The following is a 24,848-nucleotide window of genomic DNA, read 5'->3' as shown; positions in this document are numbered from 1 at the left end:
TTGAATAATTAAAATACAAAATTGTATGTAAATACATAACCTTAGAATACATTTATTGCTTAAAAGAATATATTCCCAGACTTTTGTCAACACTAATTGTTGGGGCTTTCTTTTTAAGGTACTTCCTTTCACCGTCCAGAAAAATACCAATGTTTTTAAGACTTGCCTATAAGTTGGACATAGAGAAAATCTAACTCAAAAATCAGACTTATAAGCAAGTATATATGTCATTGTGTACTCTATGGCAGTGAACATTTTTCTTTTTAAATGGTGAACTTCCCTCTCTTTCTGCAGTTGTGAATTCATATAAATAAAGAAACAAAACTCTTTAGTCTTACAAAATTTTAATTTATCAAATAATATTCTAGGTAATGAAATGAAAATCATGAAAGACATTAAAATATTACATTTCATGATAAATGGAACTGTAAGATATGATTCATATTCATGATAAATAAGCTGATTCGGAACTTGGGATACAAATGCACTGAATTCTTCATTTTTTTTTCTTTTCATTCTCTAGAAATCTAAAATGAGTTTCAATTCTAATATCCAGACAATGAAAGAATAAGTAAAATCCAGAAGGCAAACAGTAATTTAACTGACCAAATCCAAATCCTCTGATTTCAATTCAAGAGAATGAATTCTGTCATTAAAATAAAACTTTTTGTTGTTGTTGAAAATATTAAAATTGCTCGAGTTTACAGTTTGAAGAACACACCCTCTGTCTTGCTCTGTACAAACAATAAATAACAATCAATGATTAAAGTTATATTCTGTCTTATTCCACTTCTTTCACTATAGCCTTCTTTCTTTCTGGAACAAATGGAACAGCCCCAGGTTTGCTGTGCCTTCTTCTGTTTGACTCCCTGTAAAAATATCAAAATACAGTTGAACTTTGGTATCTTGAACACTGATATCTTGAATACCATGGATATGTCGAATTGTTACGGTAGTTCCAATTACTTTTTCTTTATATATTTTAACCTTGATATCTCAAATTGTCCGATATCTCAGAGCATCTTCTCGGTGCTATTGAGTTTGAGATAATGAGGTTTGACTGTATATATGTTTGAAAAGTAGGTGGAAAATATGAATCAATTAAACAGAAGAGAAAGAAATACATTTATACCACTAGATCAATATAGAAGAGAGGGCACATGAACATATCATTTAAAATCTTCTGCACAGGAAATGATTATAATCTCTTTACTTGATGTTGATAAAAAAAAAATAATAGAAAAAAAATCTTCAAATTCACCTTTCCACCTTTTTTTGTGATTTACTTACTTTTAGAAGAGAAAGAAATACCCTTATATAATTAAATCAGAACAGAAAAGAGGGCACATGAACCAGGCAATTCAAATTTTTTGCTCAGGAAATGATTTTAATCTCCATTTTGAGTGTACCAGTAGCACAGTGGTTAGCGCACTCAGCCCACTCAGTCATGTGGGTTTTCTCCGGGTACTCTGTTTTTTCCTCCCACAGAAATTACCCCCTCATGCCAACATCCGTGCAATAAAGGATCCCATTGGAAATTAGCTCATGAGCTTTCATGGGCTATCCTTTGTATTATGTGCATGTACTTATGTATATAATGAATGAACATTTATTTATAGAAAAAATATTCACCCTCCCACCTTTTTTGTTAACTTACTTTCGTTTGCGTGATTCCTTCATGATTCTCATTTCCTTTGTCAGACTGTATATCTGTCTGGGTACGTGTCGGTGTCGAGCTATCCTTCTAATTTGTGGGTGATGCATGAACTTCTCCTTAATCTTTTCATTATAATTAATGGATGCTTTCTCTCGTGTTGTCAGCTACAAAACATTCACAGGAAAAATGATCATATTGTACAGGTACATGTGAATGAATCTATTCAAATGAACAAAAAAATTTCAGCAAAAAATTTTCTGCATTTGAAAGAATTACATGTACATTTTACTTCTGTCCTTTCCCAAGCCCCATCCCTCATCCCAAATAAAAATATAAATAACAAAAAAAAAAATTGTATCTCTTTTCAATATGATTATTTGCTACATGTAAGAAATCACATGAACTCGTATACTGGTATATGTATGTTTTAATGACTGGAATCATTGTTCGTGGGGAACCAATATTCGTGGATTTCGTGAGTCACCTTTACCTATGAATTCAATGACTTTGTCAACAAATCAGTTCATTGAATCTTTTCATATACAGGTATGAGTTGCCCACAAAATTATGTCCCCATGAAGTGGTAAAATTTTGGCTATCCATGAACATTGACACCCATAAATTAAAATGCTCTTTTAATCTTAATGTTTCCAAAGGTACTTGGTTAAAAAAAATTAAAATAGTTCATAAAATTAATTTTTAATACCTTTTCTAAATATATAAAACATAAATAAACACCTATTAATAACAGATTTTTGAGTTCTTTACATACCATTCCCAGCTTTTCAGAGGCCCTTGCTTTCCACAATCGGATGTTCATTTCATCAGATCCTGAGATTATGTATTTATTGTCTAGAGACCACTTCACCACTCTAACTCTCTGCATTCTCTTTGTGTGATAAACTTCTCTATCATGCATCAAAATTACATATCAAATAATTACATGTACAGCATAAACTCATTATTTGAGTTTATACATCAAAAAAAAAAATATATATATATACAATTTAAATACTGGAACTATAAAGTTTTACTATGTAGGGCCTAAGCATTCTCTTTTTTTTTTTTTTTTATTGTTGTTGTTGCTGTTTTTGCCCCCCAACCCTTTTATACTGAGGACTCAACACTGCATAGAATCTTAAGGTATCAATTTATGAATCTCACAAACTGGGTAACACATACTAGCATTTCAGCAAAACAATTCTGAATTTAACTCTCAAAATATATACCTGCTACGAGATGCATCAACACTGAAGATTCTCAAACATTTGTCATATCCAGCCGACACTAACTCTTTTCCAGTTGGAGAATAATCTACATCCATCACTTAGAACAGAAATACAAAACAGACCATTAGCTTCATATATGTTATTTATATTTAGTTTAAGCAATACTTATTGACATGCATTTGAATTCAACCTTACCAGCAGCCACATGGTCCATGTGCATCATAATAGGAGCGGATAACTTTCTAATGTCAAATGTGTACAAACTACAATACCGAAATAAAAAATCCTAATCAAATATTAAATCATAAAATGGAAAAATTATGTCAAAATTCAAGAGATATAAATACAAAGTTGACATTATGAACAGGATTATCCCCCTTACAAAGTTTTGTATATAAGATCCAAATGACTGAATTCATCTCTACCACTTTTATAAACAATGATTGTATTTTTACTATAGTAAATGCTGTTCTGAAAATATGTATTCTTCACTTACTTATAATCTTCACTAGCAGCTGTGAATACAAATGATTCCATTGGATTCCAGGCTATAGCATTAGATTTCAGGGACAAAATAACCTGCATATAGTAAATTAAAAAAAAAAATGCAATTTTCTTTCAAACTCAATCCAGCCCAGTAAGTTTATTGATCAATTACACCCTTAAAGGGTAATAAGAAAATACAAACTTACTGAGAAGGAAATATCAAAAGTAATTGTATCTTCTAATGGACCTGATTTAGAATTAAGTTACTGTAATTTACAGACTATACGACGAAGCTCTAAATAGGTCGAAAGCCTCATTTTTAGTCTAAATTTTTAAAAGATCCCTAGATAAAGCGAATTCAGAAGATAGGACGAGGCCTTGTTTACTGATTTTCTAGAAATTATACGTAACATACTATGTATTGGAACACACAGACTTCATGATATTCCCTTAGAAAATGGCACAATTTTGCTTTAAAATCAATCTTGTTTTTAAAAACTTTGGGGCATTTTTGATTAACTTTGCCATGGCCTTAGAGAAGTTGATTCCTTTAAATTGGGCAATGCTAATGGTTCTGAGAAAGAAAAGTGTCCCTCTATAGTCCGTATATTATGGTAACTCCCAAATGTTTCTGTATTTTTTTTTCTGTACCTCACTGGTTTTTATCTATTTTGATTGATTTACCTTTCGCAAAGGAGTAGAGCCTCTTAGATCATACAGTAGTACACTACGGTCTGAGGCACAGGCTCCCAGAAGGTGTGTCTAAAAAAACAGGTCAAAATTGTGCATCATTTGTGTAAATAACAATCACAAAAATTGTGTAATTCATTGCATCATAGGAGATGAGCAGAGTAACCTAATTGAAATTGAAGATGTGGTTGCTTTTAAGTCTTCCTTAAATTAGCATTTGAATTCCAATTAATGTCATAAAAAAGCAACTGATACACCTATTACTCCTAAGAATAATAAGAAAATATTGTTCTCTCAAGAGTGTTAACCTCTATGGGGTTGAATTTGACATGATGAGTACTGTCCACTCCCCAGGTAAAACTTCTAACAGGTTCTGACCGATCCTCCTTCCAAATGTCCACCTGCTGTCCACACGTGGCAAAAATATTTTCTGACTGATGGTGATCCATACACTGGAACACACTCTACAAAACAAAACTGTGTCTGAAGGGATCGGAAATTATCCTCTATACAATCATGATATGGACTACATTTATACATGTAGCCATACTGGCATTATAATCCATAATATATAAAAATGAAAAAGATCTCATTTCTTATCCATGTTCTTTTATTCCCTTTAAAATAATTTTGAATTTGATTTGTGTGTTCTTAGTAACCTTTCCAAGAATTGTGTTGAGAGGCTCTTCATTGATAGAACACTCCTCTGAGATCCCCCATTGTTTTATCACTTTATCCAAACCACACTGGAAGGAAAACAATAATGGTGTAATAAAAAGCAAATACTTAGAACATATGTGTACTCTATTTTTATATGTTAAGTATAGGCCTCTTTGAGATACACACAAAATAGTCTTCTGCAAAAGGTAATAAAGTTCAATGTAACATAAATCTTAAAAATACATAAATTAAAAAAAATCATTATCAAATTAAAAATTACAGTTAGAAAACTTCTCCCATTTGGATGAAAGCACATTCCTTGAACAATGCCTTCGTGTGCTTGAAGTGTTGTGACACAATTTCTCTTTGCCAAGTTCCACACTCGTACCTGCCAAAGAATTAATTAGAAGATAAAAACTCATTGTTTAAGCATTTTTTTTTTTGATTTTCAAACACACAACCACATTTATGTAACAAATGTATTAGATAATTTTGAAATATACTAGTAATTACTTTAAAATTTTCTTCAAGAAATTCTTTATATATCATATAAACTTACCCCTCCATCACAAGCTCCAGAAAGTAAAGAGCTCAGTGATGTTGGGTGTTTGCATAAACAGTTTACACCATCTCTATGTCCATCTAAAGCCCCAATAAATGGCTTGGCAAATACTCTCTCCAATTTTGTGGCATTTAAAGCCCTCACATATTCTCTAGGGGCTTCGAAAGGGTGCAACTTGGGATCATAATTTCTTTGAACTGAAATTTGATACATGAAACAGGTGAGATATTATATGATATATGTACTACAGTATGGTAGACAGCAAATGTGACAACAGACATCCCATCTGTGACTCTACTCTACACTTGCCTTTTTGGATGTCTCTTTTCGTTTCACGCAGATAATCATCTGGATTTCTACTTAGCACTTTGATCTTCATGACTGTTTTTATTATATCTTACACAAAGGTAGAGCAGTTTGTCAAGCAAATACATCTAGTGATCTTCTCCACATGGCCATGTTGACAGTTCGTGGCGAGTTATCTGCCTTAGAGTTTCCAAAATGGAATAAATTATACGAGCCTGTCACGATAAAAGCAATATTTTTATTGTTTCTCACATTAAATTTGAGTTTATCTAACTTTAAAATTATACCTTATGCAATGATTGGCTGTTTATTGATCTTCAAATTCGTATTTTATAGTTTGGTTGGAAAAAAATCAAAGTAAGTCATGAATTTTCCGTTTTATTCCGTTCAACAATATATTGAAAAACCATATGACATTACTTCCTTTTTAGTTGGAGCAGCCGTGGGGTGAAACACGTTGAAGTTGTTGTCACCGGTTCCTTTGAAAACTCATAAAGTACAATTATCTATCATTAATAATTTTCACAGAAAGGTTATGATATATATACATGTTCACAAATATTTCACCTTTTACTCAATTTGCTTTCGAGCAGCCCTACACTTTGAAAAGGGGGGTGGGGGTTAGGTCACCTAAAATAGGTTACTTTCCATTTTATGGTATGATACTTCTATTACGTGATAAAAAATACTGGTGTAGACCAGTTTATAATAACTACTGGGGAGGATTGAATGTTACTCCAAGACCACTTGAAATGGAATATATGACTACATTCTTGCTCAGGGTAGAAAATTATCTCATTTAATGATCTACATTGATTTAAGCATGCATACATATTTTGGAACATATCCATCAGTTTTACAAGATTCATATATACACACAGATTATATATCTTGTTATCTGAATCAGGGACGTACATAGGTCCCTGTCTGAATGTGTCTGTAAGGCTATCTCAACTAGTCACATTTGGTGCCTTTGATACATACAGTACATGTATTTAATACAGAATTTATTTCAGAATGGCTAATCCTCTGATGTTCGATTCAGTCTGGAGAGACAAACAAAAATTTGAGGAAGCTGAGGCCCAATATCAACAGGTGCTTGCTGGGACTGCCGCTAAAGGTGCTCCTGGTGCTAAGGTATTAAGAAACAGTATATAGGATATGTTGGTCTTGGTCATGATATATTGTATTATACATGTAACAGTTAGAAGCTAGTAAAACTGGTATGATATGTATAAACTAAAGTATTATAATGGTGATAATGAGAATGCACTAAAATACTCAATTTTGGAGGATTCAGTATATTATTACATTCATTTGTCTCTTATGGAATGAGCTTAAATTTTTGAAGTTAGTTAGGAAATTTGCATTCATTACATGTTATATTCCTTATTTTTTAAAATTATTTATCTGAGTGTATTTAATTAAAATAAGTAGTTCGTATAAATTTAAGAATTCATTAATTTGGCTTTAGTTCTATTTATGGCACATCAATAGAGGGCATTTTTCCCCCAGAGCACAATTACTAGAATTCAGATATAACAAGCAACTGTGTTGAATATTTTTTTGCTAAATCTTTAGAAAATTAATGTACTTGTTAGATATTTTTATGCAGTGGCTTCAAAATCTTTAGCAGTAATTTTTCAGGGAAAAAAATGCTTTTGTAAAGTATGCTACTGCAATGAAAACTTCTTTTGTCTTTATAGGACAAAAAAAGTGGTAAATCAGGGGGCAGTACTATCAAAAATGAAATAGCTGAAGCCAGACAACAAATTCAAAAAGTTCTTAACTCTGTGAGTAAGCTTGCTTTTTTATGCTGAATAGCAGCTGGTTTGATCTGCCTGAATATTTAAATAAAGATCATTCTCATGAAAGACAGATTTTCTTTGCATGCTTTCTCCCATTAATACAGCAAACTCATATTCTAAATCATGATAATCATCATATTGATCATAAGAAATTTCGGGTTTTTTCTTCAGTCAATTATATTTCATGTATCTATAGAATATATAGTCATTAAAAAACTTTTTTAACTCATAGCTGCACCTGTAAATTGTATTCTTACCAATCATTCTATACCTTGATGTAATAGCATCACTTATGGATAAAAGAATTTTAAGAGTTTTGGAAAATGTTTCTTTTGGGGTGGCGAAAATTTATAAAAAAAAAAATAATGTTTTTTAATACAACAACACACAGCACAAAGGAAATTACATACAGATCATAGTAAGTTTGTCAGTGTTGTTAATGTATAAATAGATGTTGTGTATTCATGTGATAAGTATGGTTTCTTTTTTTTTATTATTATTATTTAGTATAGAATTGTTGTGCTTTGCTTTGCCCCAATCCATTACTTTAAAAAAAATGTTTAAAATCAGAAAATACAATATTTATTTTTTTCTTTAATAGTTTAGATAGAAATAGTGCTCGTCTCTCAAATAAACAACCCATTTTGTCTACCCAGATACTGTGTGTGGTGAGATGGTGGGAAATTCTAAATAGCTCTGTTGTGTTTTTCAAGTAAAAAATGAGATTTCTCTATAGCTGGTAATTTAACAAGAAATCTCCCTTTGCTCATTAAAATCAGCTTTACTGGGGAAAGCATTTCGTTTATAATTTTCTTTCACTTGTATTCAATATAGTAATGATTAAAAAAAAATAATGTTAGCTGTAAGAAATACAGAAAATTTTAGTTACAGAGTAAAATGTCATGAACACTTTGAAGGGGGAAAAATGATGTAATACTTTTCCATTTCAGAAAAAAAGAAATTTATTAATTTGTCATTGACATATTTAGGGGAAAATATGAATACTTTTTTCAAAAGAAAAAGAAGAAAAAAAGATAATTTCTTATCTATAATTGTTATCATTCTTTGGATTATACTACATAGTAAATTTTTGAAAAATATTAAATATTAATCAATATTTAGTAGAGTTAGGATTTATCTTTAGTAGATTGCTATTTATAGAAATATCTTCCTCTGACAGGGAGGATCTGGAGGAGCCTCAAGTGACAATAGTCAAGTGATGAAGAGAGTGGCATCTCTAGAGAAAGAAAACAGAGACCTTAAGAAGGGTATGTATCCATATCAGTCAGGTGATGAAGAGAGTGGCATCTTTAGAGAAAGAAAATAGAGACCTTAAAAAGGGTATGTATCCATATCAGTCAGGTGATGAAGAGAGTGGCATCTGTAGGGAAAGAAAATAGAGACCTTAAAAAGGGTATGTATCCATATCAGTCAGATGAACAAGAGAGTGGCATCTCTAGAGAAAGAAAATAGAGACCTTAAAAAGGGTACATATCTACAACAGTCAAGTGATGAAGAGAGTGGCATCTCTAGAGAAAGAAAATAGAGACCTTAAAAAGGGTATGTATCTACACCAGTCAGGTGATGAAGAGAGTGTCTCTAGAGAAAGAAAATGGAGACCTTAAAAAGGGTATGTATACATATCAGTCAGGTGATGAAGAGAGTGGCATCTGTAGGGAAAGAAAATAGACCTTAACAAGGGTATGTATCCATATCAGTCAGGTGAACAAGAGAGTGGTTCCTGTAGGGAAAGAAAATAGAGACTTTAAAAAGGGTATGTATCCATATCAGTCAAGTGATGAAGAGAGTGGCATCTCTAGAGAAAGAAAATAGAGATCTTAAATAGGGAATGTATCCATATCAGTCAGGTGATGAAGAGAGTGGCATCTCTAGAGAAAGAAAATAGAGACCTAAAAAAGGGTATGTATCCATATCAGTCAAGTGATGAAGAGAGTGGCATCTGTAGAGAAAAAACCCCAGAGACCTTAAAAAGGGTATGTATCCATATCAGTCAGGTGATGAAGAGAGTGGCATCTCTAGAGAAAGAAAATAGAGACCTTAAAAAGGGTATGTATCCATATCAGTCAAGTGAAGAAGAGAGTGGCATCTGTAGAGAAAAAAATAGGGACCTTAAAAAGGGTATGTATCCATATTAGTCAAGTAATGAAGAGAGTAGAGAAGGAAAATAGAAATCGTAAAAAGGGTATGTACATATATGGCATCTATAATAGTCAGGTGATGACTAGATGAAGAAAATGTTAATCTTAAAAGGGCATGTGTCTGAGACAAATCTACATAATGTAAAAGCAAATGAATGTGAATGGACAAGACATATGTTTCTTACCATTTAGTAAAATAATGGAGTTAGTACATTAATGGAGTGGAAGGTTATTTAATAAATGAAACCTTATTTTTATTTTTCAATGTAGAAATACATGTAGATGTGTTGACAAAGTGTACATAAATCTAATAAGGGGAAGGTAAAGGTTGTTTATATCTGTAATGAAAAAAATAGATTGAAAATAGACAATCTAGCAAATGGTACTGTATATAAATCTGATGAAGTTAAAGATACAGTACATCATTGTAATTATGGACATACACAATTATAAATTCAGTGAAGTGATTTTTTTATGCAAAATGCAGAAAGATTTTTAAATTAGGTAAAAGAGGTTTAATTTAGGCATCATTAGCTGTTCAGCTGACACTAAACATGCAGGTATTTAGTGCATTGAAGTAAAAGAGAGATAATTTTATTACAGGAATATTGCATGTCTGAGCTTGCAGTGAGATTCTTTAACTCTGAAATGTGAAGAAGATCTTTTCCATTACAGTTGTGGAAGATATGAAGACTTTGGTGCAAAAACTAGAAAACCGTGTTAGTAAGCTTGAGGGGGGAACTTCAGCTCCTTCTGCACAAGCTCCTGCCCCACCAAAACCTGCTCCTGCAGAGGATGATGATGATGATGACGACATTGATCTGTTTGGCAGTGATGAGGTACATAAAATATTCATTATTACTGATGAAAAAATATTGTTACATGTAGGTTTCTCTTAAGGTCACAATCCAAAGAATGAAAAAGAAAATAACACCATTATGTTGAATAACAATATAATTTTTAGCTCACCTCAACGAAGTTGGGGGAGCTTATGTAATACCCTCGGCGTCGGCGTTCCAGGTTAAGGTTTTTGGAGCAGTTTTCTTTTCAAGTACTTCTATGGCCTATATTAGTCAGAAATGCATGGAGGATCCTTCTAGTGTGTTTCATTGTACCAGTCATGGTTTCAGATGCTGCAATTTCAGCTAAAAAATGACCAGGTTAATGTTTTTGGAGCAGGTTAAAATTTTGTGAGCAGGTTAAAGTTTTTTGAGCAGGTCTCATTTCCAAGTAACTATAAGCCCTATATTGACTAAACTTGCATGGATGATACATCTAAGGATGCACACTACTGAACTTGCTTCGGATGCTGGATCTGACCTACATTTTCCGGATGAGTGACTAGGTTAAAGTTTTTGGAGTAGATCTCATTTCAAGTAACTATAAACCCTATATTGACCAAACTTGCATGGATGATACATCTAAGGAGTCACACTACTGGACTTGCTTCAGATGCTGGATCTGATCTACATTTTCTGGATGAGTAACCAGGTTAATGTTTCTGGAGCAGATCTCATTTCTAAGTAACTATAAGCCCTATATTGACTAAACTTGCATGGATGATACATCTAAGGATGCACACTACTGGACTTGCTTCAGATGCTGGATCTGACCTACATTTTCGGGATGAGTGACCAGGTTAAAGTTTTTGGAGCAGATGTCATTTCCAAGTAACTATAAACCCTATATTGACCAAACTTGCATTGATGACACATCTAAGGAGTCACACTACTGGACTTGCTTCAGATAAGTTTTTGGAGCAGATCTCATTTCCAAGTAAATAAGGACTATCTGAACCAAACTTGCATGGATGATGCATCAAGGGATGAACAATCTCAAACTTACTTCGGATGCTGGATTTGACCTACATTTTCTGGATGAGTGACTAGTTTTAAGTTTTCAGATAAGTCTATTCCCAAGTAACTGCAAGCCCTATCGGACCAAAATTGCATAAATGTTGCACCTAGGGATGCACACGCCAAGGTTATTTGTTTAGTGTGGGACTTTGCCTTACTTAAAGACAACATTCATTGAGGTGAGCTCTGTAATATCTGATTACCTATGTTTTTCCCTTGGATGCACCACTTTGGCAGACTGCTTTCACTCAGCTCTACAGCCAATTAAAGTGAATTTTGTACTTTTATACTTGAGTAATGTCTTTCTTTGTATAGGATGATGAGGAAGTTGATAGAATAAGAAAGGAAAGATTAGCAGCTTATGAAGCCAAAAAGGCAAAGAGTGAGTATTTAGTTTAAAAGATGGGCAGGTCTGATGTTACATTTGGAGAATTATTATTTCCTTGAAAGCTTTTTTTATTCACGCCTTGGATGTACCTTTTAAAGTTTGATAGTCTTTACAGCGATGCAATGATAATTCATCCATGTAGCTTAGTTGCCTGTCTTTAATATTCAATTAAAAGATTACATGTACTCAGTTTTAGGATTTCAAAAAAATAGATTAAGTGTATTAACCTTTAAGGTTAATAGATTTTGAGTTGCCTTTTATCACTGAGGACATCTGGGGGTTGGTTTTTTATATTTGTTCATCTTTCCAGAATGAGTAAAGCATCAACTTTTTATTTTGATTTCAGAACCAGCACTCATTGCCAAATCAAGTTTGATTCTAGATGTAAAGCCATGGGACGATGAAACAGATATGAAGAAAATGGAAGAAGAAGTCCGCAAGATCACAGCAGATGGACTCTTATGGGGTGCAGGTAAGCTGGTTATTTTTCCTCATGATCTTTATTTGATGATTTGGTAAACATGATTATTATACCCCCGGCCCCGCAAACGAAGTTTAGGGGGGTATATTGGAATCACCATGTCCGTCTGTCTAGCTGTCTGTCTGTCCGTCTGTCTGTAGACGAGATTTTGTCCGGACCTGTTCTCGGAGACTATTGCATGGATTTGTCTGAAAATTTGAACACTTATTATTCACCATATGAAGGTGTGCACCTGGTATTTTCATCATAATTGGATAATTTTTCTGCATTTTACAGGTGTTTTTTCATTTTTATTACATGATTTTGTCCGGTTCTGTTCTCGGAGACTATTGCATAGATTTGTCTGAAAATTTGTACACTTATTATGCACCATATGAAAGTGTGCACCTGCTATTTTCATCATTTATTGGATAATTTTTCTGCATTTTACAGGTGTTTTTTTTTTCATTTTTATTGACAGTCATTTTGGGTTTATGGGGGGTGGGGGGTGGGGTTATTTGTCGCTTTTGGACAGTTCTAGTTTGACTTATAAAACTTTTTTTCAAATAATTGAAAATACTGTAAATCTTTTTTTTTTCATTTGTGAGGATAAAGCTTTCATCAGTATAAACAAGGAGTCTCGCGAAATAAAAGGAATTTATATCTTTTATGTTTCATTTAAAGTTGATATTATTGTACTTGAAAATAGAGCATTTTCTGCTCAAAATTTTATTATTTGAAATGAATGAGATATTTTTTTTTAAATCAACACTTTTTGAATGGCTTGACTTCTTTGATACCAAAATTTCTAAAATTTTCAGATAAAAAATTGAAATATTTTAAAATGACAATAAATGATGTAAGTAAATCACTGAAATATTACTGTGAACTCAGTAATTTTCATGGGGTTTTTATTTTTGTTGTTTTCATCATATGAAATGACCCACAAACTCATGTTCTTTATGAATTTTGAAAATTGTAATAAAGATACATGTAACTCTGCATTTCTTCAACCACAAAATAAAACCCCCACAAATCATTATTTTTACCTCAAAAGTGGAGGGGGGGGGGCTACTTCCCAAAAAACCTGACAAGCAAAAAAAAAAAAACAACCCAAACTGACCAAAAGTTGGGGGGGGGTGCAACTTCCCAAAAATTATCTGACAAGCAAAAAAAAAGGTAATTTACTGTACAAATCCTAGAATTTGCCAGTACTCAACTTCACAATGTTAAAAAGGGGGGGGGGGACCAGCATCTAAAGGAAAATTTACGATAGCAAAATACTTTACTCATAAAAATGGGGGGGGGGGGCATGTTCTATGGGCCTGAAAATTTATGATTTTACAGTTTATTTAATAAATAAAATTACTTAGTGTAATGGAAAGAAGAGATATAAAAGTGTATAATTTCACTTCTCTTTCATAGCAAAATTGGTGCCTGTTGGATATGGTATAAAGAAACTACAGATCAATTGTGTCATAGAGGACGATAAAATCTCCACAGATTTTCTGGAGGATGAAATCACAGCACTAGAAGATTACGTAAGACTTGCACCGCATACTCATCCTTCTTTTGAAAAATTGAGCCAACATAATGCTAAATAAAAAAATTTATTCACTAAATAGCATTTCACTAATGTAATAATGTAATGCTAGGCATTGAAATTTAAGAACAATTTAGTTGGTAAAACCTAATTGAAATATATAAGATTTAATATCACTTTTAGTTCATCTTTGTTTCTATTACAGGTACAAAGTATGGATATAGCAGCTTTCAACAAAATTTAAGAACTGTTTTCTACACAATAAATTTTTCCCTCATCTGTTGCTTTTAATTTGAAGTTTTGTAGCTATATTTGTGTGGTAACTGAATGGAGTGACAAGTATTTAAAAGCAAAAATGCAAGCATTTTGAAAGTAAATGCTTTTACACCAAAGGAAGGGAAACTATGTTCAGAAATAATGATCTAATACAAATGCTGGTGATGTTTTTTCAATAGATAATGAAGAACTTCGATGAATTAGAAAACCCATGAAGAGAGAAAGAAACGAGTTCAGTCAGGGAATTTATGTCCCGCCTAAGGATGGAAGACATAAAATTACAAAAAAAAAGATTGATCATGACCTTTCAGCTTTGGTCTTAAAGTCAATAGGAGTCTTTCTTAAGTTTAAGAAATTCGTAACCTTAAGTTTCATTGCAAAAGCTTACAGAGAACTTAAGTTATCATCTAAGAACTTTATATACAATATATGATTTTCTGGCCTTGTCCTTTGACCTTAAGTCATTATAGTGATCTATTTTAAGTCAGTGAGAGTTATGATCTAAAATTTCATTACAAAACCTCAGAGAGAACTTCAGTTATCATGAAACCATTTTTGCAAAATCTCAAAAGACTTGAGAGATACCAGGAGGTGAAAGTGTTACAAACAGGCAGAATGACAGAAGGATGGACAGATCCAAATTAACATCCCCCACTTTTGGTGAACATGGGGGACAAAAAATGATACAATCCTTCTTGAATTCCCAAGCATATAAATAAATAGATGTTGTAAATATAAAAAAGTGTAATGCTAAAACACATTGCCTTTACTGTAGAGTATATTCCACCAGAGAAAAGGGATTGAGCCTTTACTGTAGAGTATATTCCACCAGAAAACAAGATGTGTTTGTAAAACACTGATGCCGCTGTATGGCAGCTCACGGAAAAGGTTAAAGTCTCTCAAATGCAAGTAAAACTCCCAAGGTCAAGGTAAACAAATCAAGATCGTTACCAAATGGAATTGTCTTGTCACAAGGAAGACACAAGTGAAATATGAAAGCCCTAGAACCAACTAGTCAAAAGTTATTGCCAAGATTAAAGTTTTACAAATTTAAGTTGGTCAAACTCCAAAGTCAAGATCAAAAGGACATAATTGTTGGTACCCGAAGGTCTTGTCACAAGGAATAAACGTAAAATAAGAAAGCCCTAGTATCAACCATTCAAAAGTTATGGCCAAGGTCAAAGTTTTTCAAAAGTAGGTAAAACTTTAATGTCAAAATTGTTGGTACCCTAGGGAAGGTCTAATCACAATGAATACATACATGTATGTGAAATATGAAAGCCCTAGTACTAACCGTTCAAATGTTATGACCAAGGTTAAAGTTTTTGTAAAAGTGAGTCAAACTCCAAGGTCAAGAGGTCAAAAATATTCATAAAAATAAATATGAAATATGAAAGCCCTAGCATCAATTGTTCAAAAGTTATGGCCAAGATTAATGTTCAGTAAAATTTTGCAAAACTGGGTCAAACTCCAAGGTCAGGGTCAAGAGGTCAAATATGTTGGTACCTAAAGAAAGGTCTTGTCACAAGGAATACACATGTGAAATGTGAGAGTCAAAGCTCCAACCAATCAAACGTTATGGCTAAGGTTAAAGTTTTTGCGGACAAACAGACAGACGGACGGACAGGGCAAAAACTAGATGCCCCAAAATCTTTAATAACGGCATAAAAAGGATTGATTGATTGATGGAAAATAATTTTTGTTACATGACAAATATTAACATTAATAAAACAAGATGTGCTTGTGAAACACTGATGCCCCCGTATGTCAACTTATAGCAAAGGTTAAACTTTCTCAAATGCAAATCAAATATGTTGGTACCGAAGTAAGGTCTTGTCTTGAAGAATATACCTGTGAAATATGAAAGCCCTAGCAGCTACCGTTGAAAAGATATGGAAAAGGTTAACGTTTTTCAAAAGTGAGTCAAACGTCAAGGTCATGGTCAAAATTAATGGTGCCCAAGGACAGACCTTCTCACAAGAAATACACATGTGAAATATGAAAGCCCTAGCACCAACCATTCAAAAGTTATGGCCAAGGTTAAAGTTTTTCAAAAGTAGGTCAAACTCCAAGGTCAATGTTGTTGGTATCCAGAATAGGGTCTTGTCACAAGGATTAAATATGTGAATTGTGAAAGCCCTAACACCAACTATTCAAAAGCAATGGCCAAGGTTAAAGTTTTTCAAAAGTAGATGACCACCAAAGGTCAGAAGGTCAAAGTTGCTGGTATCCAAAGCAAGGTCTTGTCACATGGATTTCATATGTCACATATAAAAGCCCTTGCACCAACTGTTCAAAAGTAATGGGCAAGGTTAAAGTTTTCCAAAAGTAGTCCAAACTCCAAGGTCAAAGGGTCAAAGTTCTATGTATCCGGAGGAATGTCTTGTCACAAGGATTACATATGTGAAGTATGAAAGCCCTAGCACCAAATGTTCAAAAGTTATGGCCAAGGTTAATGTTAAGTAGAATTTTGCAAAACTGGGTCAAATTCCAAGGACAAATATGATACCCAACGAAAGATCTTGCCACAAGGAATACACATGTGAAATATGAAAGCCATAGCTCCAATCAATCAAAAGTTATGGGCAAGGTTAAAGTTTTTGCGGACAAACAGACAGAAAGACGGACGGACAGGGCAAAAATTATATGCCCCCGAATATTCGATTACGGGGGCATAATTATAACAGTATTTCAAACTTCATTATTCTTGGTACAATTCCATTATAACATGATACACAGGAATACATGTAGTACACCAATGTACACTTGATGAGCAATGTTGCATTGGCTATAAAAAAAAATGAGCGAAAATATTTCGAAACACTACTTATCTGGTGATTTTCTGTCCATGATATCAGTATAATCTGATACACAAGTAACTATAAACAACTCATATCCTTATTAGCTTAAGATTGTCACCCACTGGCGGATTTAGAGCCCCCCCCCCCCCTTTTGTGTCCAAAATATACATAAGATTTAATAAATCAATTTTTTGGTGTGGCCGTGGGCCCTTACACCGACCCCAAACTGGTCGCCCCCCCTTTTTCAAGATTCCTGGATCCGCCATTGTCACCCAGGCAGCTGATTGAAAAGGTCTTGGTTTGCAGTATATATTTTCGCAAAAAGATCCCTTGCTGCACAATGGCCGCAAGTGGGGGGTTTAAATATGCTGCCTTCCACCTGCAATCATTGTTTTTTCCAACAAGAGTGAAATATTCTAATAACACGTACACACAGAACTTTGAAGATTTTGAAGGTAATTTATATGTCTACTAAAATTAAACAAATATTTAAAAAATCTTATAGTAAGCTGCAGCTACACACTCACCAGTTTTGGTTAGAATACCTTTGGAAATCATCAATGTATAATTCTGTAAATTTAAAGGGGGGGGGGGGCAAAGTTCAGCTTTTTCCCTGCCCGTATTTAAGTATCAATCAGTAGAGCTACATCTCATCAGAGACTTCTCATTAAAATTGGACCGAATCTGGGGGGAGTTACAGCCACACTATCTAGGAACGCATGCTAGAGGTCTTGTCTTCCCACAAATTTTTATTAAAATAGAAATTTGGTGTTATGACTATTTATAACACCAAATTTTCTATTTTAATAAAAATTCGTGGGAAGATAGTCTGTATAGCACGTCAAAGAATGAGGGCGCATTTGACTGGCATTCGGTAGGAATCTGGGTGCACTTTAAAAGTGAAATTTCCGTTGATCTGACACATGAAATTTTAGCATTCTTTTGATGTATCGAGTTCCTTTAAAATAGCACAGTGAAATATTTTCCCGATAATGTGGTTTGATTTGCTAGAACATAACTTGAAAATTGGCTAGATGGGTCATTTGATACAAAATATTACCTTTTAAAACTCGTTTTTCTAAAAATTTGCTCTCTATGGATCATTTCTCCATGATTTTAAAACGTTATTTGTGCGCATTTTAATTCAAAGAAACGAGCAAACATTTGTACAAAATGGAGAGAAGACCCAGAAACAATAAAAATCAATTTTAAGCCCCCCCCCCTTCCCAGTGTGTGTTGCCATACCCTTTCTGATAGCTCAGTAGTATGTGTTACCAGTCCAGAGCACACAGGAATGGAAAAAAGAAATTGTTCGATCCTCGCACGGAGCGTTAATTTTTTTTATTATTCAAACAATGAAGTCTTTTGTCAGTTTAATTTTATATACTGATTTACATGTACTAAAATTTCAAAATAGATACATTTTGCTTCAGTTGCAACGACAGCGAACCTATTGAAAATTTAATATAAATATACTCTATTTGTTATTTATGTGAAGAGTTACTTTGTTATTGTAACTATATATTAACGACGTTGGATCCTGATATTTAAAGTCTTAAACTTTTTTTGTCAAGTATATTTTTAGCTTGAACACACATAGCTTAATTAAAAATCAAAACAAAAAATGGGGGTCAATATGCTTCTTTTGGCGCTACAGTACATTTAAAATGACCTTTTTGCACTGAATTTGTGTCTTAATTAAAAATAACATCTTCGACGTTTTCCCTCCAATATTTTTTATCCAAATAAATCATGGGACAAAGTATGCTATTATTCTCTTTTAAAAAAGACACATTAAAATTGTGACAAAGAAAAATTTTCAAATTGCTTCGCATAATCAATTATTTGACCTTTCTGCACTCACAAAATGTCATTTTTCGGGCATTAAAATTTAACAAGCAAGAAAAATATTTTAAAGTCTTAAACTTTTGCTGAATTTAAGTAGATTGATCAGAGTTATCTTATATATTCAGAAAAGAAAATCAAAAGTGGAGGTCTATGATGTTATTTTTTAGATATTACTAAAAAACTGTTAATTTTGTGATAAAATTGGCTCAATTTTTTCCTGGAGTTTCAGAATATATTTTCTATATTTGTCACAATATGATGATAGAATTCACAAAAACTGATTTAATTAATATTTTAGAACCAGTATTAAACATTTCAATGCACAAAATAGCTCTGTGTGCAACCAGCATGGAAAAATAGGAATCTAAACTTAACAGTACTGTATATATTTTAAAAGGGAAAAAATGATCATTTTCTTCTAAAAAAAAATCTTCCGCCACAAAATATAGTTCCTGGCTTAATCCTATTTGAATGGAATTTAATCGCGTTTTTTCATTGGATATAGTATAATTTGCATTGTAGAATCCAGATTTAATGTTAGAACTTAAAAATAATGTAGAATTTTAGAAATAAAGCTCCAGACCAAAATCTGCTCAAAAGCTCAGGATCGAACGTCCTTAAGATAAGAGGATTTAAATGTTACAATTTGACAAGGTAGTTCAATGTAAATATAACTTTTTACTATGTGCGTAACTTTGTAAAGTCTTTCCAGATGTTGTCAGCCGACCAAATCGTGGATATTTTAACTAGAATTATTTGGTACTCATGATTCCTACAAATCACACGCAAAATACGCCCATATTCTTTACAACGTTTAACTGTTAATAAAGTAGGTTTATCAATTGTAAAATATAGTTTATGAAGCATAAAATACAGTTAACGACGTTAATCTATATTGAATGTAATATTTCTAAACAGAGTTTACGCCTTAATCAATGTTTCACAAGTTTAAACTATACAGTGAAAACAATAAATGAGAAAAGTGTTCAAAGCGGCCATCCATTCAACATTCCACACATCAGTTCTTCAGGCTAACTTGCTTGAAATCGAGGGAGATCGATTCTACGTCCCGTAGCTTAGCAGCCATGGGTGTCAAGTGCCTGTGCTTGGAGTGGCTTAGCCTCTTCTATGATTAACAACTTTATCTTAACTATTGCTAACGAATGTCAGTTATAAGGATAAATTTTGTTAACTATAGTTTACGACCGAAAACTGTAATTTGAAATTTAATTTTTCACTCTCTTATTTGTCGAACCATAAGCATTTTTCTCGGGTAATTTACAAATGTAAAACATGGTTTATCTGCATGATAAAAGTGAGACTATGATTAACAACTCGAAACAATGTTTAAAGAATGTTAGTTATAGTTTACAAATGAGAATTTATATTGACTTGCAAAAACTATCATCAACGTTTATTCGAAGGCAGAAAATCTTGGTTTAGCATTTGTAATTAAACCCAAGTTTTACAGATGAAAACTATAATTAAGAAATCCTTCACCATAGTTTACCCTTCATAAACTATAGTAGACGATAAAATTATTGATAAAACTAGTTTATCAACTGTAAAACTATGCTAAGGTCTTTTTGTGAATTTAGCGCGCCGTACCTATCTGCAATGGAATTTACACTTTTAAAAATATCTTAATTTTCCTAATTGTGCCCGTAAAGGCTACCATGAGAGACACTTCGTTTTTAAAGCTTAAGCACAATCTGAAAAACAATTTATTATACAGATTGAAATATTTTGCAATTCTTTACACGTTGTAAATTGCAATTACTTTGTTCAGCGGTAATTATGCTACTCGAGCTACATGTGTTGTAGCCTGTGGTCAAAGATTTTGTCGTGTGATTATTTCAGTGTATTTACATTTTTTATTGTGTGTATTAATAAGTCTTGTACATCCGATAATGTTGACACGATTAGTTGTGTGTTCATGTCGAAAATTAAATCTGGGATAAAAGAAATAACGAATGTTTACAAACGTGAGGTTTAAAACAGATTTTTTTTTCAGATGTAGGTTATGCAATAAAATAATCACGTAATCTTATTTACCTATATTTGAATCTTTCCCATTCGTTATTATCAAACAATATATTTGTGAAAGGTATGGAAAGTCTAAGGAGGAGTGGTCTCTTTCCATTTAAAAACCAGAATACTTTGTCATTTTTAAAACATTTAAAATGGACCTAAAATCAATGATAAAAGTCAAATACACATTAATATTCAAGGAACGTATTTTTTGACCAGCTTCCCAACATATTGACCCCACGGCCTTATCCAAGGTTGGGAGCATGAGAATATAGGGTTTATATCCATGTTGAAGGTTTTGGCTTTAGTAATTAATATCCTAACAAAATGATTAACTGGTATGGCGGATTAATAATATACTGGATTAAAAACTTTCATAATACTGGTAGTTACAAGCAACCTACAATGGCATTAACTACACCGTTTTTTCTATTTCAAGATTTGTTTACGGTTAACGTGTATCTTGCAAATGGATATTTCTCTCGCTGACTCAACTAATTAACGTTACTGGTCTGCAATTCAAATTTCTCTTTCACTATAATTAAGTTTTTGCGAATCTTCTTAATTGTAACTTATTTCTGATTTTCGTGCTCTGGAATTATTACATGACAATGTTGGAAATAACCTAATTAACGAGGGTGTGTATTGCGGAAAATTTTAACTGAAATGGATATTGCTTGTGATTCAGCATCTTTGTAAATGCGTATTTTATGCAATTTCAAGTCGAAGTGACAATTTAATTATTATGCTTTTTTGAACAATTTTGTGAAGATGTGAACTAAGTTTGACGCAAATTGAAAAGACTGAACACGCAAGTGTGAAGACCAAAGATGGACACTTTGTCGGGTCCGTCGGGGGTTTCACTGAAAAGACTAAATATAAAAAATAATTTAGCTGAACTTTATCTTAAGAAACAGTTGGATCAATTTCAGAGGGAAAAGACTTTCAGTATCTCTCATATCGACAGAGATAGGTTCGACACGAGAGATTTCCTGAAACAGATCCAGAAAATTGAATCGGACAACAATCATGCAGCAATCACGTAAGTATGATGACATGTTTATGAGTATTGTGTAATACTTCTTTATTATAATAAATTTGTTGAAGCTTTGTACTGAAACTCAAATATTAGGGTTGAAGAGTCAGAATTGTGTCGAATGTTGACTGACATCTTTCACAACAAATTGCTGGGCCATTATTTTCACTCTGAAATGAATTGCCTACGGATTTCCCTTTTACTCGATTATGACAAGAAACGCACAACGGGTGTGACCGGTCGATAGGGGATACTTACTCCTCCATGACACCTGATCCCAACTCTATTTTCAGAAGTCCATGATGGCTCTGATCATAATTTGTACTGTTTAAATAGACTTTCGAGAATGATCACAGTTCGTTACCTTCACATTTCATATTGTTTGTTTTCTTCTTATTTTATTGGATAGATTTCCAAAAAATCTTAAGAGCTACAATACTAGGCGCCTATGCCTATGGACAAGACTTTTTACATATAGTATAGATTTTCTGATTTACATGTAGCTGACGAACGACAAGGTATATACAGTTTTGGTCGCGGCTCTTTACAAAGACTAAAATCTATGAAAAGACCAGACTTCTATAAAATATACAACAGCCTTGATGCGAAGTACATACTTACAGCATACGTTGTAATATGACAAGCTGGTATTACTTAACCACACAGTGAAAGTTCAGGCTGTTAGTGAAATTCTACTATTTATAAGTTGTGGACGTAAATTCATTTTTTTTCTCAACATGCTACAATTGGTGTAGGCCATTGGAAGCAATTGTCATCTAGACAAATAACTTTATAAGTCTTTGCTGCGCCGGTTAAAAAAATGTTGAACTTTTATTTTCTGGTAGATAAAAACAATTTTGGTACAAGCTTACTTGTGAGGTCAAGGAAGAATTAATATTTTACGAATCTTATATCTATCTTTCCTAACACTATTTTTTTTTTATTTACAAGTCATTTATACAAAAAAATCTAGCTGAATTGCTAATATTACAATAAATGAGATTTATATCGAAAATTGTCTTCTATTATCTTCTTGAGATCATTTTTTTATTGCAAAAAATCCTATTTTAAATATTTAAAATAAATGGTGATATCAGTAAACCATTTTTAACAAAACAACGTTTTCTGATCTATAAAACAAATTTTCCAATATTTGGGGAAATCAGAAAATGAATTTTTGATATCAAGAAATCATAATCAATATTTTGATACCGATATCATACACCTTTTGTTTAGTTTTTTTTTTATGTAAAAAAGCACCTTATAACAAGAACACAATATCTGTAGTGCGTGAATAGTTACGAACGTTTCGCTCCAATGCAGGTTCTTGTATGAATAGGGAATGGAAAAATAAGAAAGAAATACTAAAACAACACCTCATAGCCAATATGGGAAATTTTGAATCCTCGTCTACGCCAGAAATTAATAATCATGGAAATTGTACATTACTTGAATTCATCTCCGTGTGTCATGCAAATAGACATTACGCTTATATACATGTATATACAGCAATGTCTTTTCTATAATGCTAAGAAAATATAGTGTGCCATTTTGTGGACTACGTTACATGTAAAATTGATGCATATTCATGTAAAGCTATTGTGCAGGAAGTTTAAACGAAATCAATGGTTAAGAAAAGTATTATAAGTAATGTTCTCTGATTTCAGATACTTGGGGCGTGAACCAAACGCCAACTACAAGGAAAGACTTGCCAAATTCCGAGGATCAATCGAGACTTTGCCAACCGCCGACACCACCGCCAGAGTTGATCATGACGTCAGCAAAGAAACAGTACAGCAACCACCATACCGGCCATCTGAAATAATAAAACCTTCCACGGTACCAACCGTCCACCCAAAAACCACATTACCAGATCCTCCAACTAAAAACTGTACCATGCCAGAAATCAAAATATCCAACCCATCTCCAGAAATGTTGGATGCTGGTAACGAAACAAAGAACGAACAGAAAACAGTTAAACGTCCAGAGACTCTGCCATTGTTGGGCACTTCGTTGACCAACAGACGTGGATCTGTGTACCTGCAGATTGCAGCAGTTGTGAATACCCCAGATGATGCAAGTGTGTCATCCGAAGAAATGGACTCTGACGAGGAAGAAAATCCCCAGAAACCGAAAAAAATATCATCGCGAAGAAAATCGTTCATGGCATGGATTAACACGAAGAAGAAAACTTTTCCTTCTCTCCAACATGTTGATAATAGGTCAAAAGACGAAGTCAGAAGGCAATCGTTTTTCTCCTGGGTCGAATCACGGGAGAGGGAAAAGCAGAAAGCGACATTTGCCATCTTAGAAGCCGACGAGGAGTCGAGTGACATTGGTGAATTAGATTCACGGCCCCGTGTTCCCAGTGTTCGGCGTTGTGAAAGTTTAAACATCAACCCCTTTAAGGCCAAAGCTCGACAGATAATGCATACTTTAAGTTTCATTCGTAAAGAACCTCTTAATGCTAGACTTCAGAAGTTTTATTCAAAGCTTGAAGAAATCAAAAAGAGAGATGAAATGTCTATGCGCGTATTGAGCAGGAATGCTTGTAGAAGTGTGCAAGAAATACGAAGCCCAAGATGATAATACCTTCACTAGTTGTCTAAATGTGCTCCTAATTAAACGAAACCAAATCGTAACATTTGACCCAAGAAGATACTCAATTGTTTTTGAGTATTTACATAAACTATTTTTTCGTATTTTCGCACTCCATAAACTATTTTTTCGTATTTTCGCACTCCATTGAGTACAGGAAATTTAAAAAAAAAAAAATCCTTTTTCAAGGAAAAAAAGAAAGAGTTGCTCGTTTTCCCTAATTCTGAGATAGTGCTTTGTTTTGTGTCAAGATTAGGTTTTTCCGATTAGTAGTATATGTACATATGTATGTTTGCAGGACACCATCCCCGGAAAATTTTACTTGTTCAGCAATGTCAGGGATTAAAAAGTACTCCTACTGCTCCAATACATGTATTACAAATCGAAATGCAATTTCTTTCCTTTCGTTTTATTTTTTTAATTCCAAGAAAATAAAATCCAGTTTTAGTCAGAC

The 24,848-nt window shown here is 33.2% G+C and overlaps 3 protein-coding genes across 6 annotated transcripts; 2 read left to right on the top strand and 1 right to left on the bottom strand.

Moving 5' to 3' along the window:
* Positions 1 to 360: 360 nt before the first annotated feature.
* Positions 361 to 5,728, bottom strand: LOC133195180 (DDB1- and CUL4-associated factor 13-like). Its single transcript, XM_061331069.1, has 12 exons — positions 5,594 to 5,728; positions 5,282 to 5,481; positions 5,003 to 5,110; positions 4,722 to 4,808; positions 4,371 to 4,526; positions 4,057 to 4,134; positions 3,383 to 3,465; positions 3,082 to 3,149; positions 2,887 to 2,983; positions 2,430 to 2,565; positions 1,658 to 1,821; positions 361 to 869 (listed from the first exon to the last, which is right to left on the bottom strand). Exons 1-12 carry the CDS (start codon positions 5,661 to 5,663, stop codon positions 782 to 784), a joined length of 1,335 nt encoding a protein of 444 aa, XP_061187053.1. The 5' UTR covers positions 5,664 to 5,728; the 3' UTR covers positions 361 to 781.
* Positions 5,729 to 5,993: 265 nt separating this feature from the next.
* Positions 5,994 to 14,081, top strand: LOC133186645 (elongation factor 1-delta-like). Of its 4 annotated transcripts, XM_061321888.1 has the most exons (11): positions 5,994 to 6,086; positions 6,607 to 6,727; positions 7,297 to 7,383; positions 7,790 to 7,816; positions 8,579 to 8,614; positions 9,414 to 9,465; positions 10,233 to 10,396; positions 11,729 to 11,795; positions 12,148 to 12,273; positions 13,687 to 13,802; positions 14,010 to 14,081. In XM_061321888.1, exons 2-11 carry the CDS (start codon positions 6,608 to 6,610, stop codon positions 14,046 to 14,048), a joined length of 834 nt encoding a protein of 277 aa, XP_061177872.1. In that variant the 5' UTR covers positions 5,994 to 6,086; position 6,607; the 3' UTR covers positions 14,049 to 14,081. The 4 variants fall into 4 exon arrangements, with proteins under 4 accessions (XP_061177872.1, XP_061177865.1, XP_061177882.1 ...); XM_061321881.1 differs by lacking the exon at positions 9,414 to 9,465 and having other exon boundaries at positions 8,579 to 8,666; XM_061321898.1 differs by lacking the exons at positions 7,790 to 7,816; positions 9,414 to 9,465 and having other exon boundaries at positions 8,579 to 8,666.
* Positions 14,082 to 21,590: 7,509 nt separating this feature from the next.
* Positions 21,591 to 24,391, top strand: LOC133186634 (uncharacterized). The gene is made up of 2 exons (XM_061321872.1): positions 21,591 to 21,802; positions 23,464 to 24,391. Exons 1-2 carry the CDS (start codon positions 21,591 to 21,593, stop codon positions 24,380 to 24,382), a joined length of 1,131 nt encoding a protein of 376 aa, XP_061177856.1. The 3' UTR covers positions 24,383 to 24,391.
* Positions 24,392 to 24,848: the final 457 nt, after the last annotated feature.

The sequence above is a fragment of the Saccostrea echinata genome, unplaced genomic scaffold (assembly GCF_033153115.1).
Source record: "Saccostrea echinata isolate AGI-Se365-2 ecotype Australia unplaced genomic scaffold, CSIRO_AGI_Sech_v1 ptg000001l, whole genome shotgun sequence".
Taxonomy (NCBI): domain Eukaryota; kingdom Metazoa; phylum Mollusca; class Bivalvia; order Ostreida; family Ostreidae; genus Saccostrea; species Saccostrea echinata.
The sequence above is the reverse complement of the archived record's forward strand: the minus strand, read 5'-3'. Positions and strand labels throughout refer to the sequence as shown.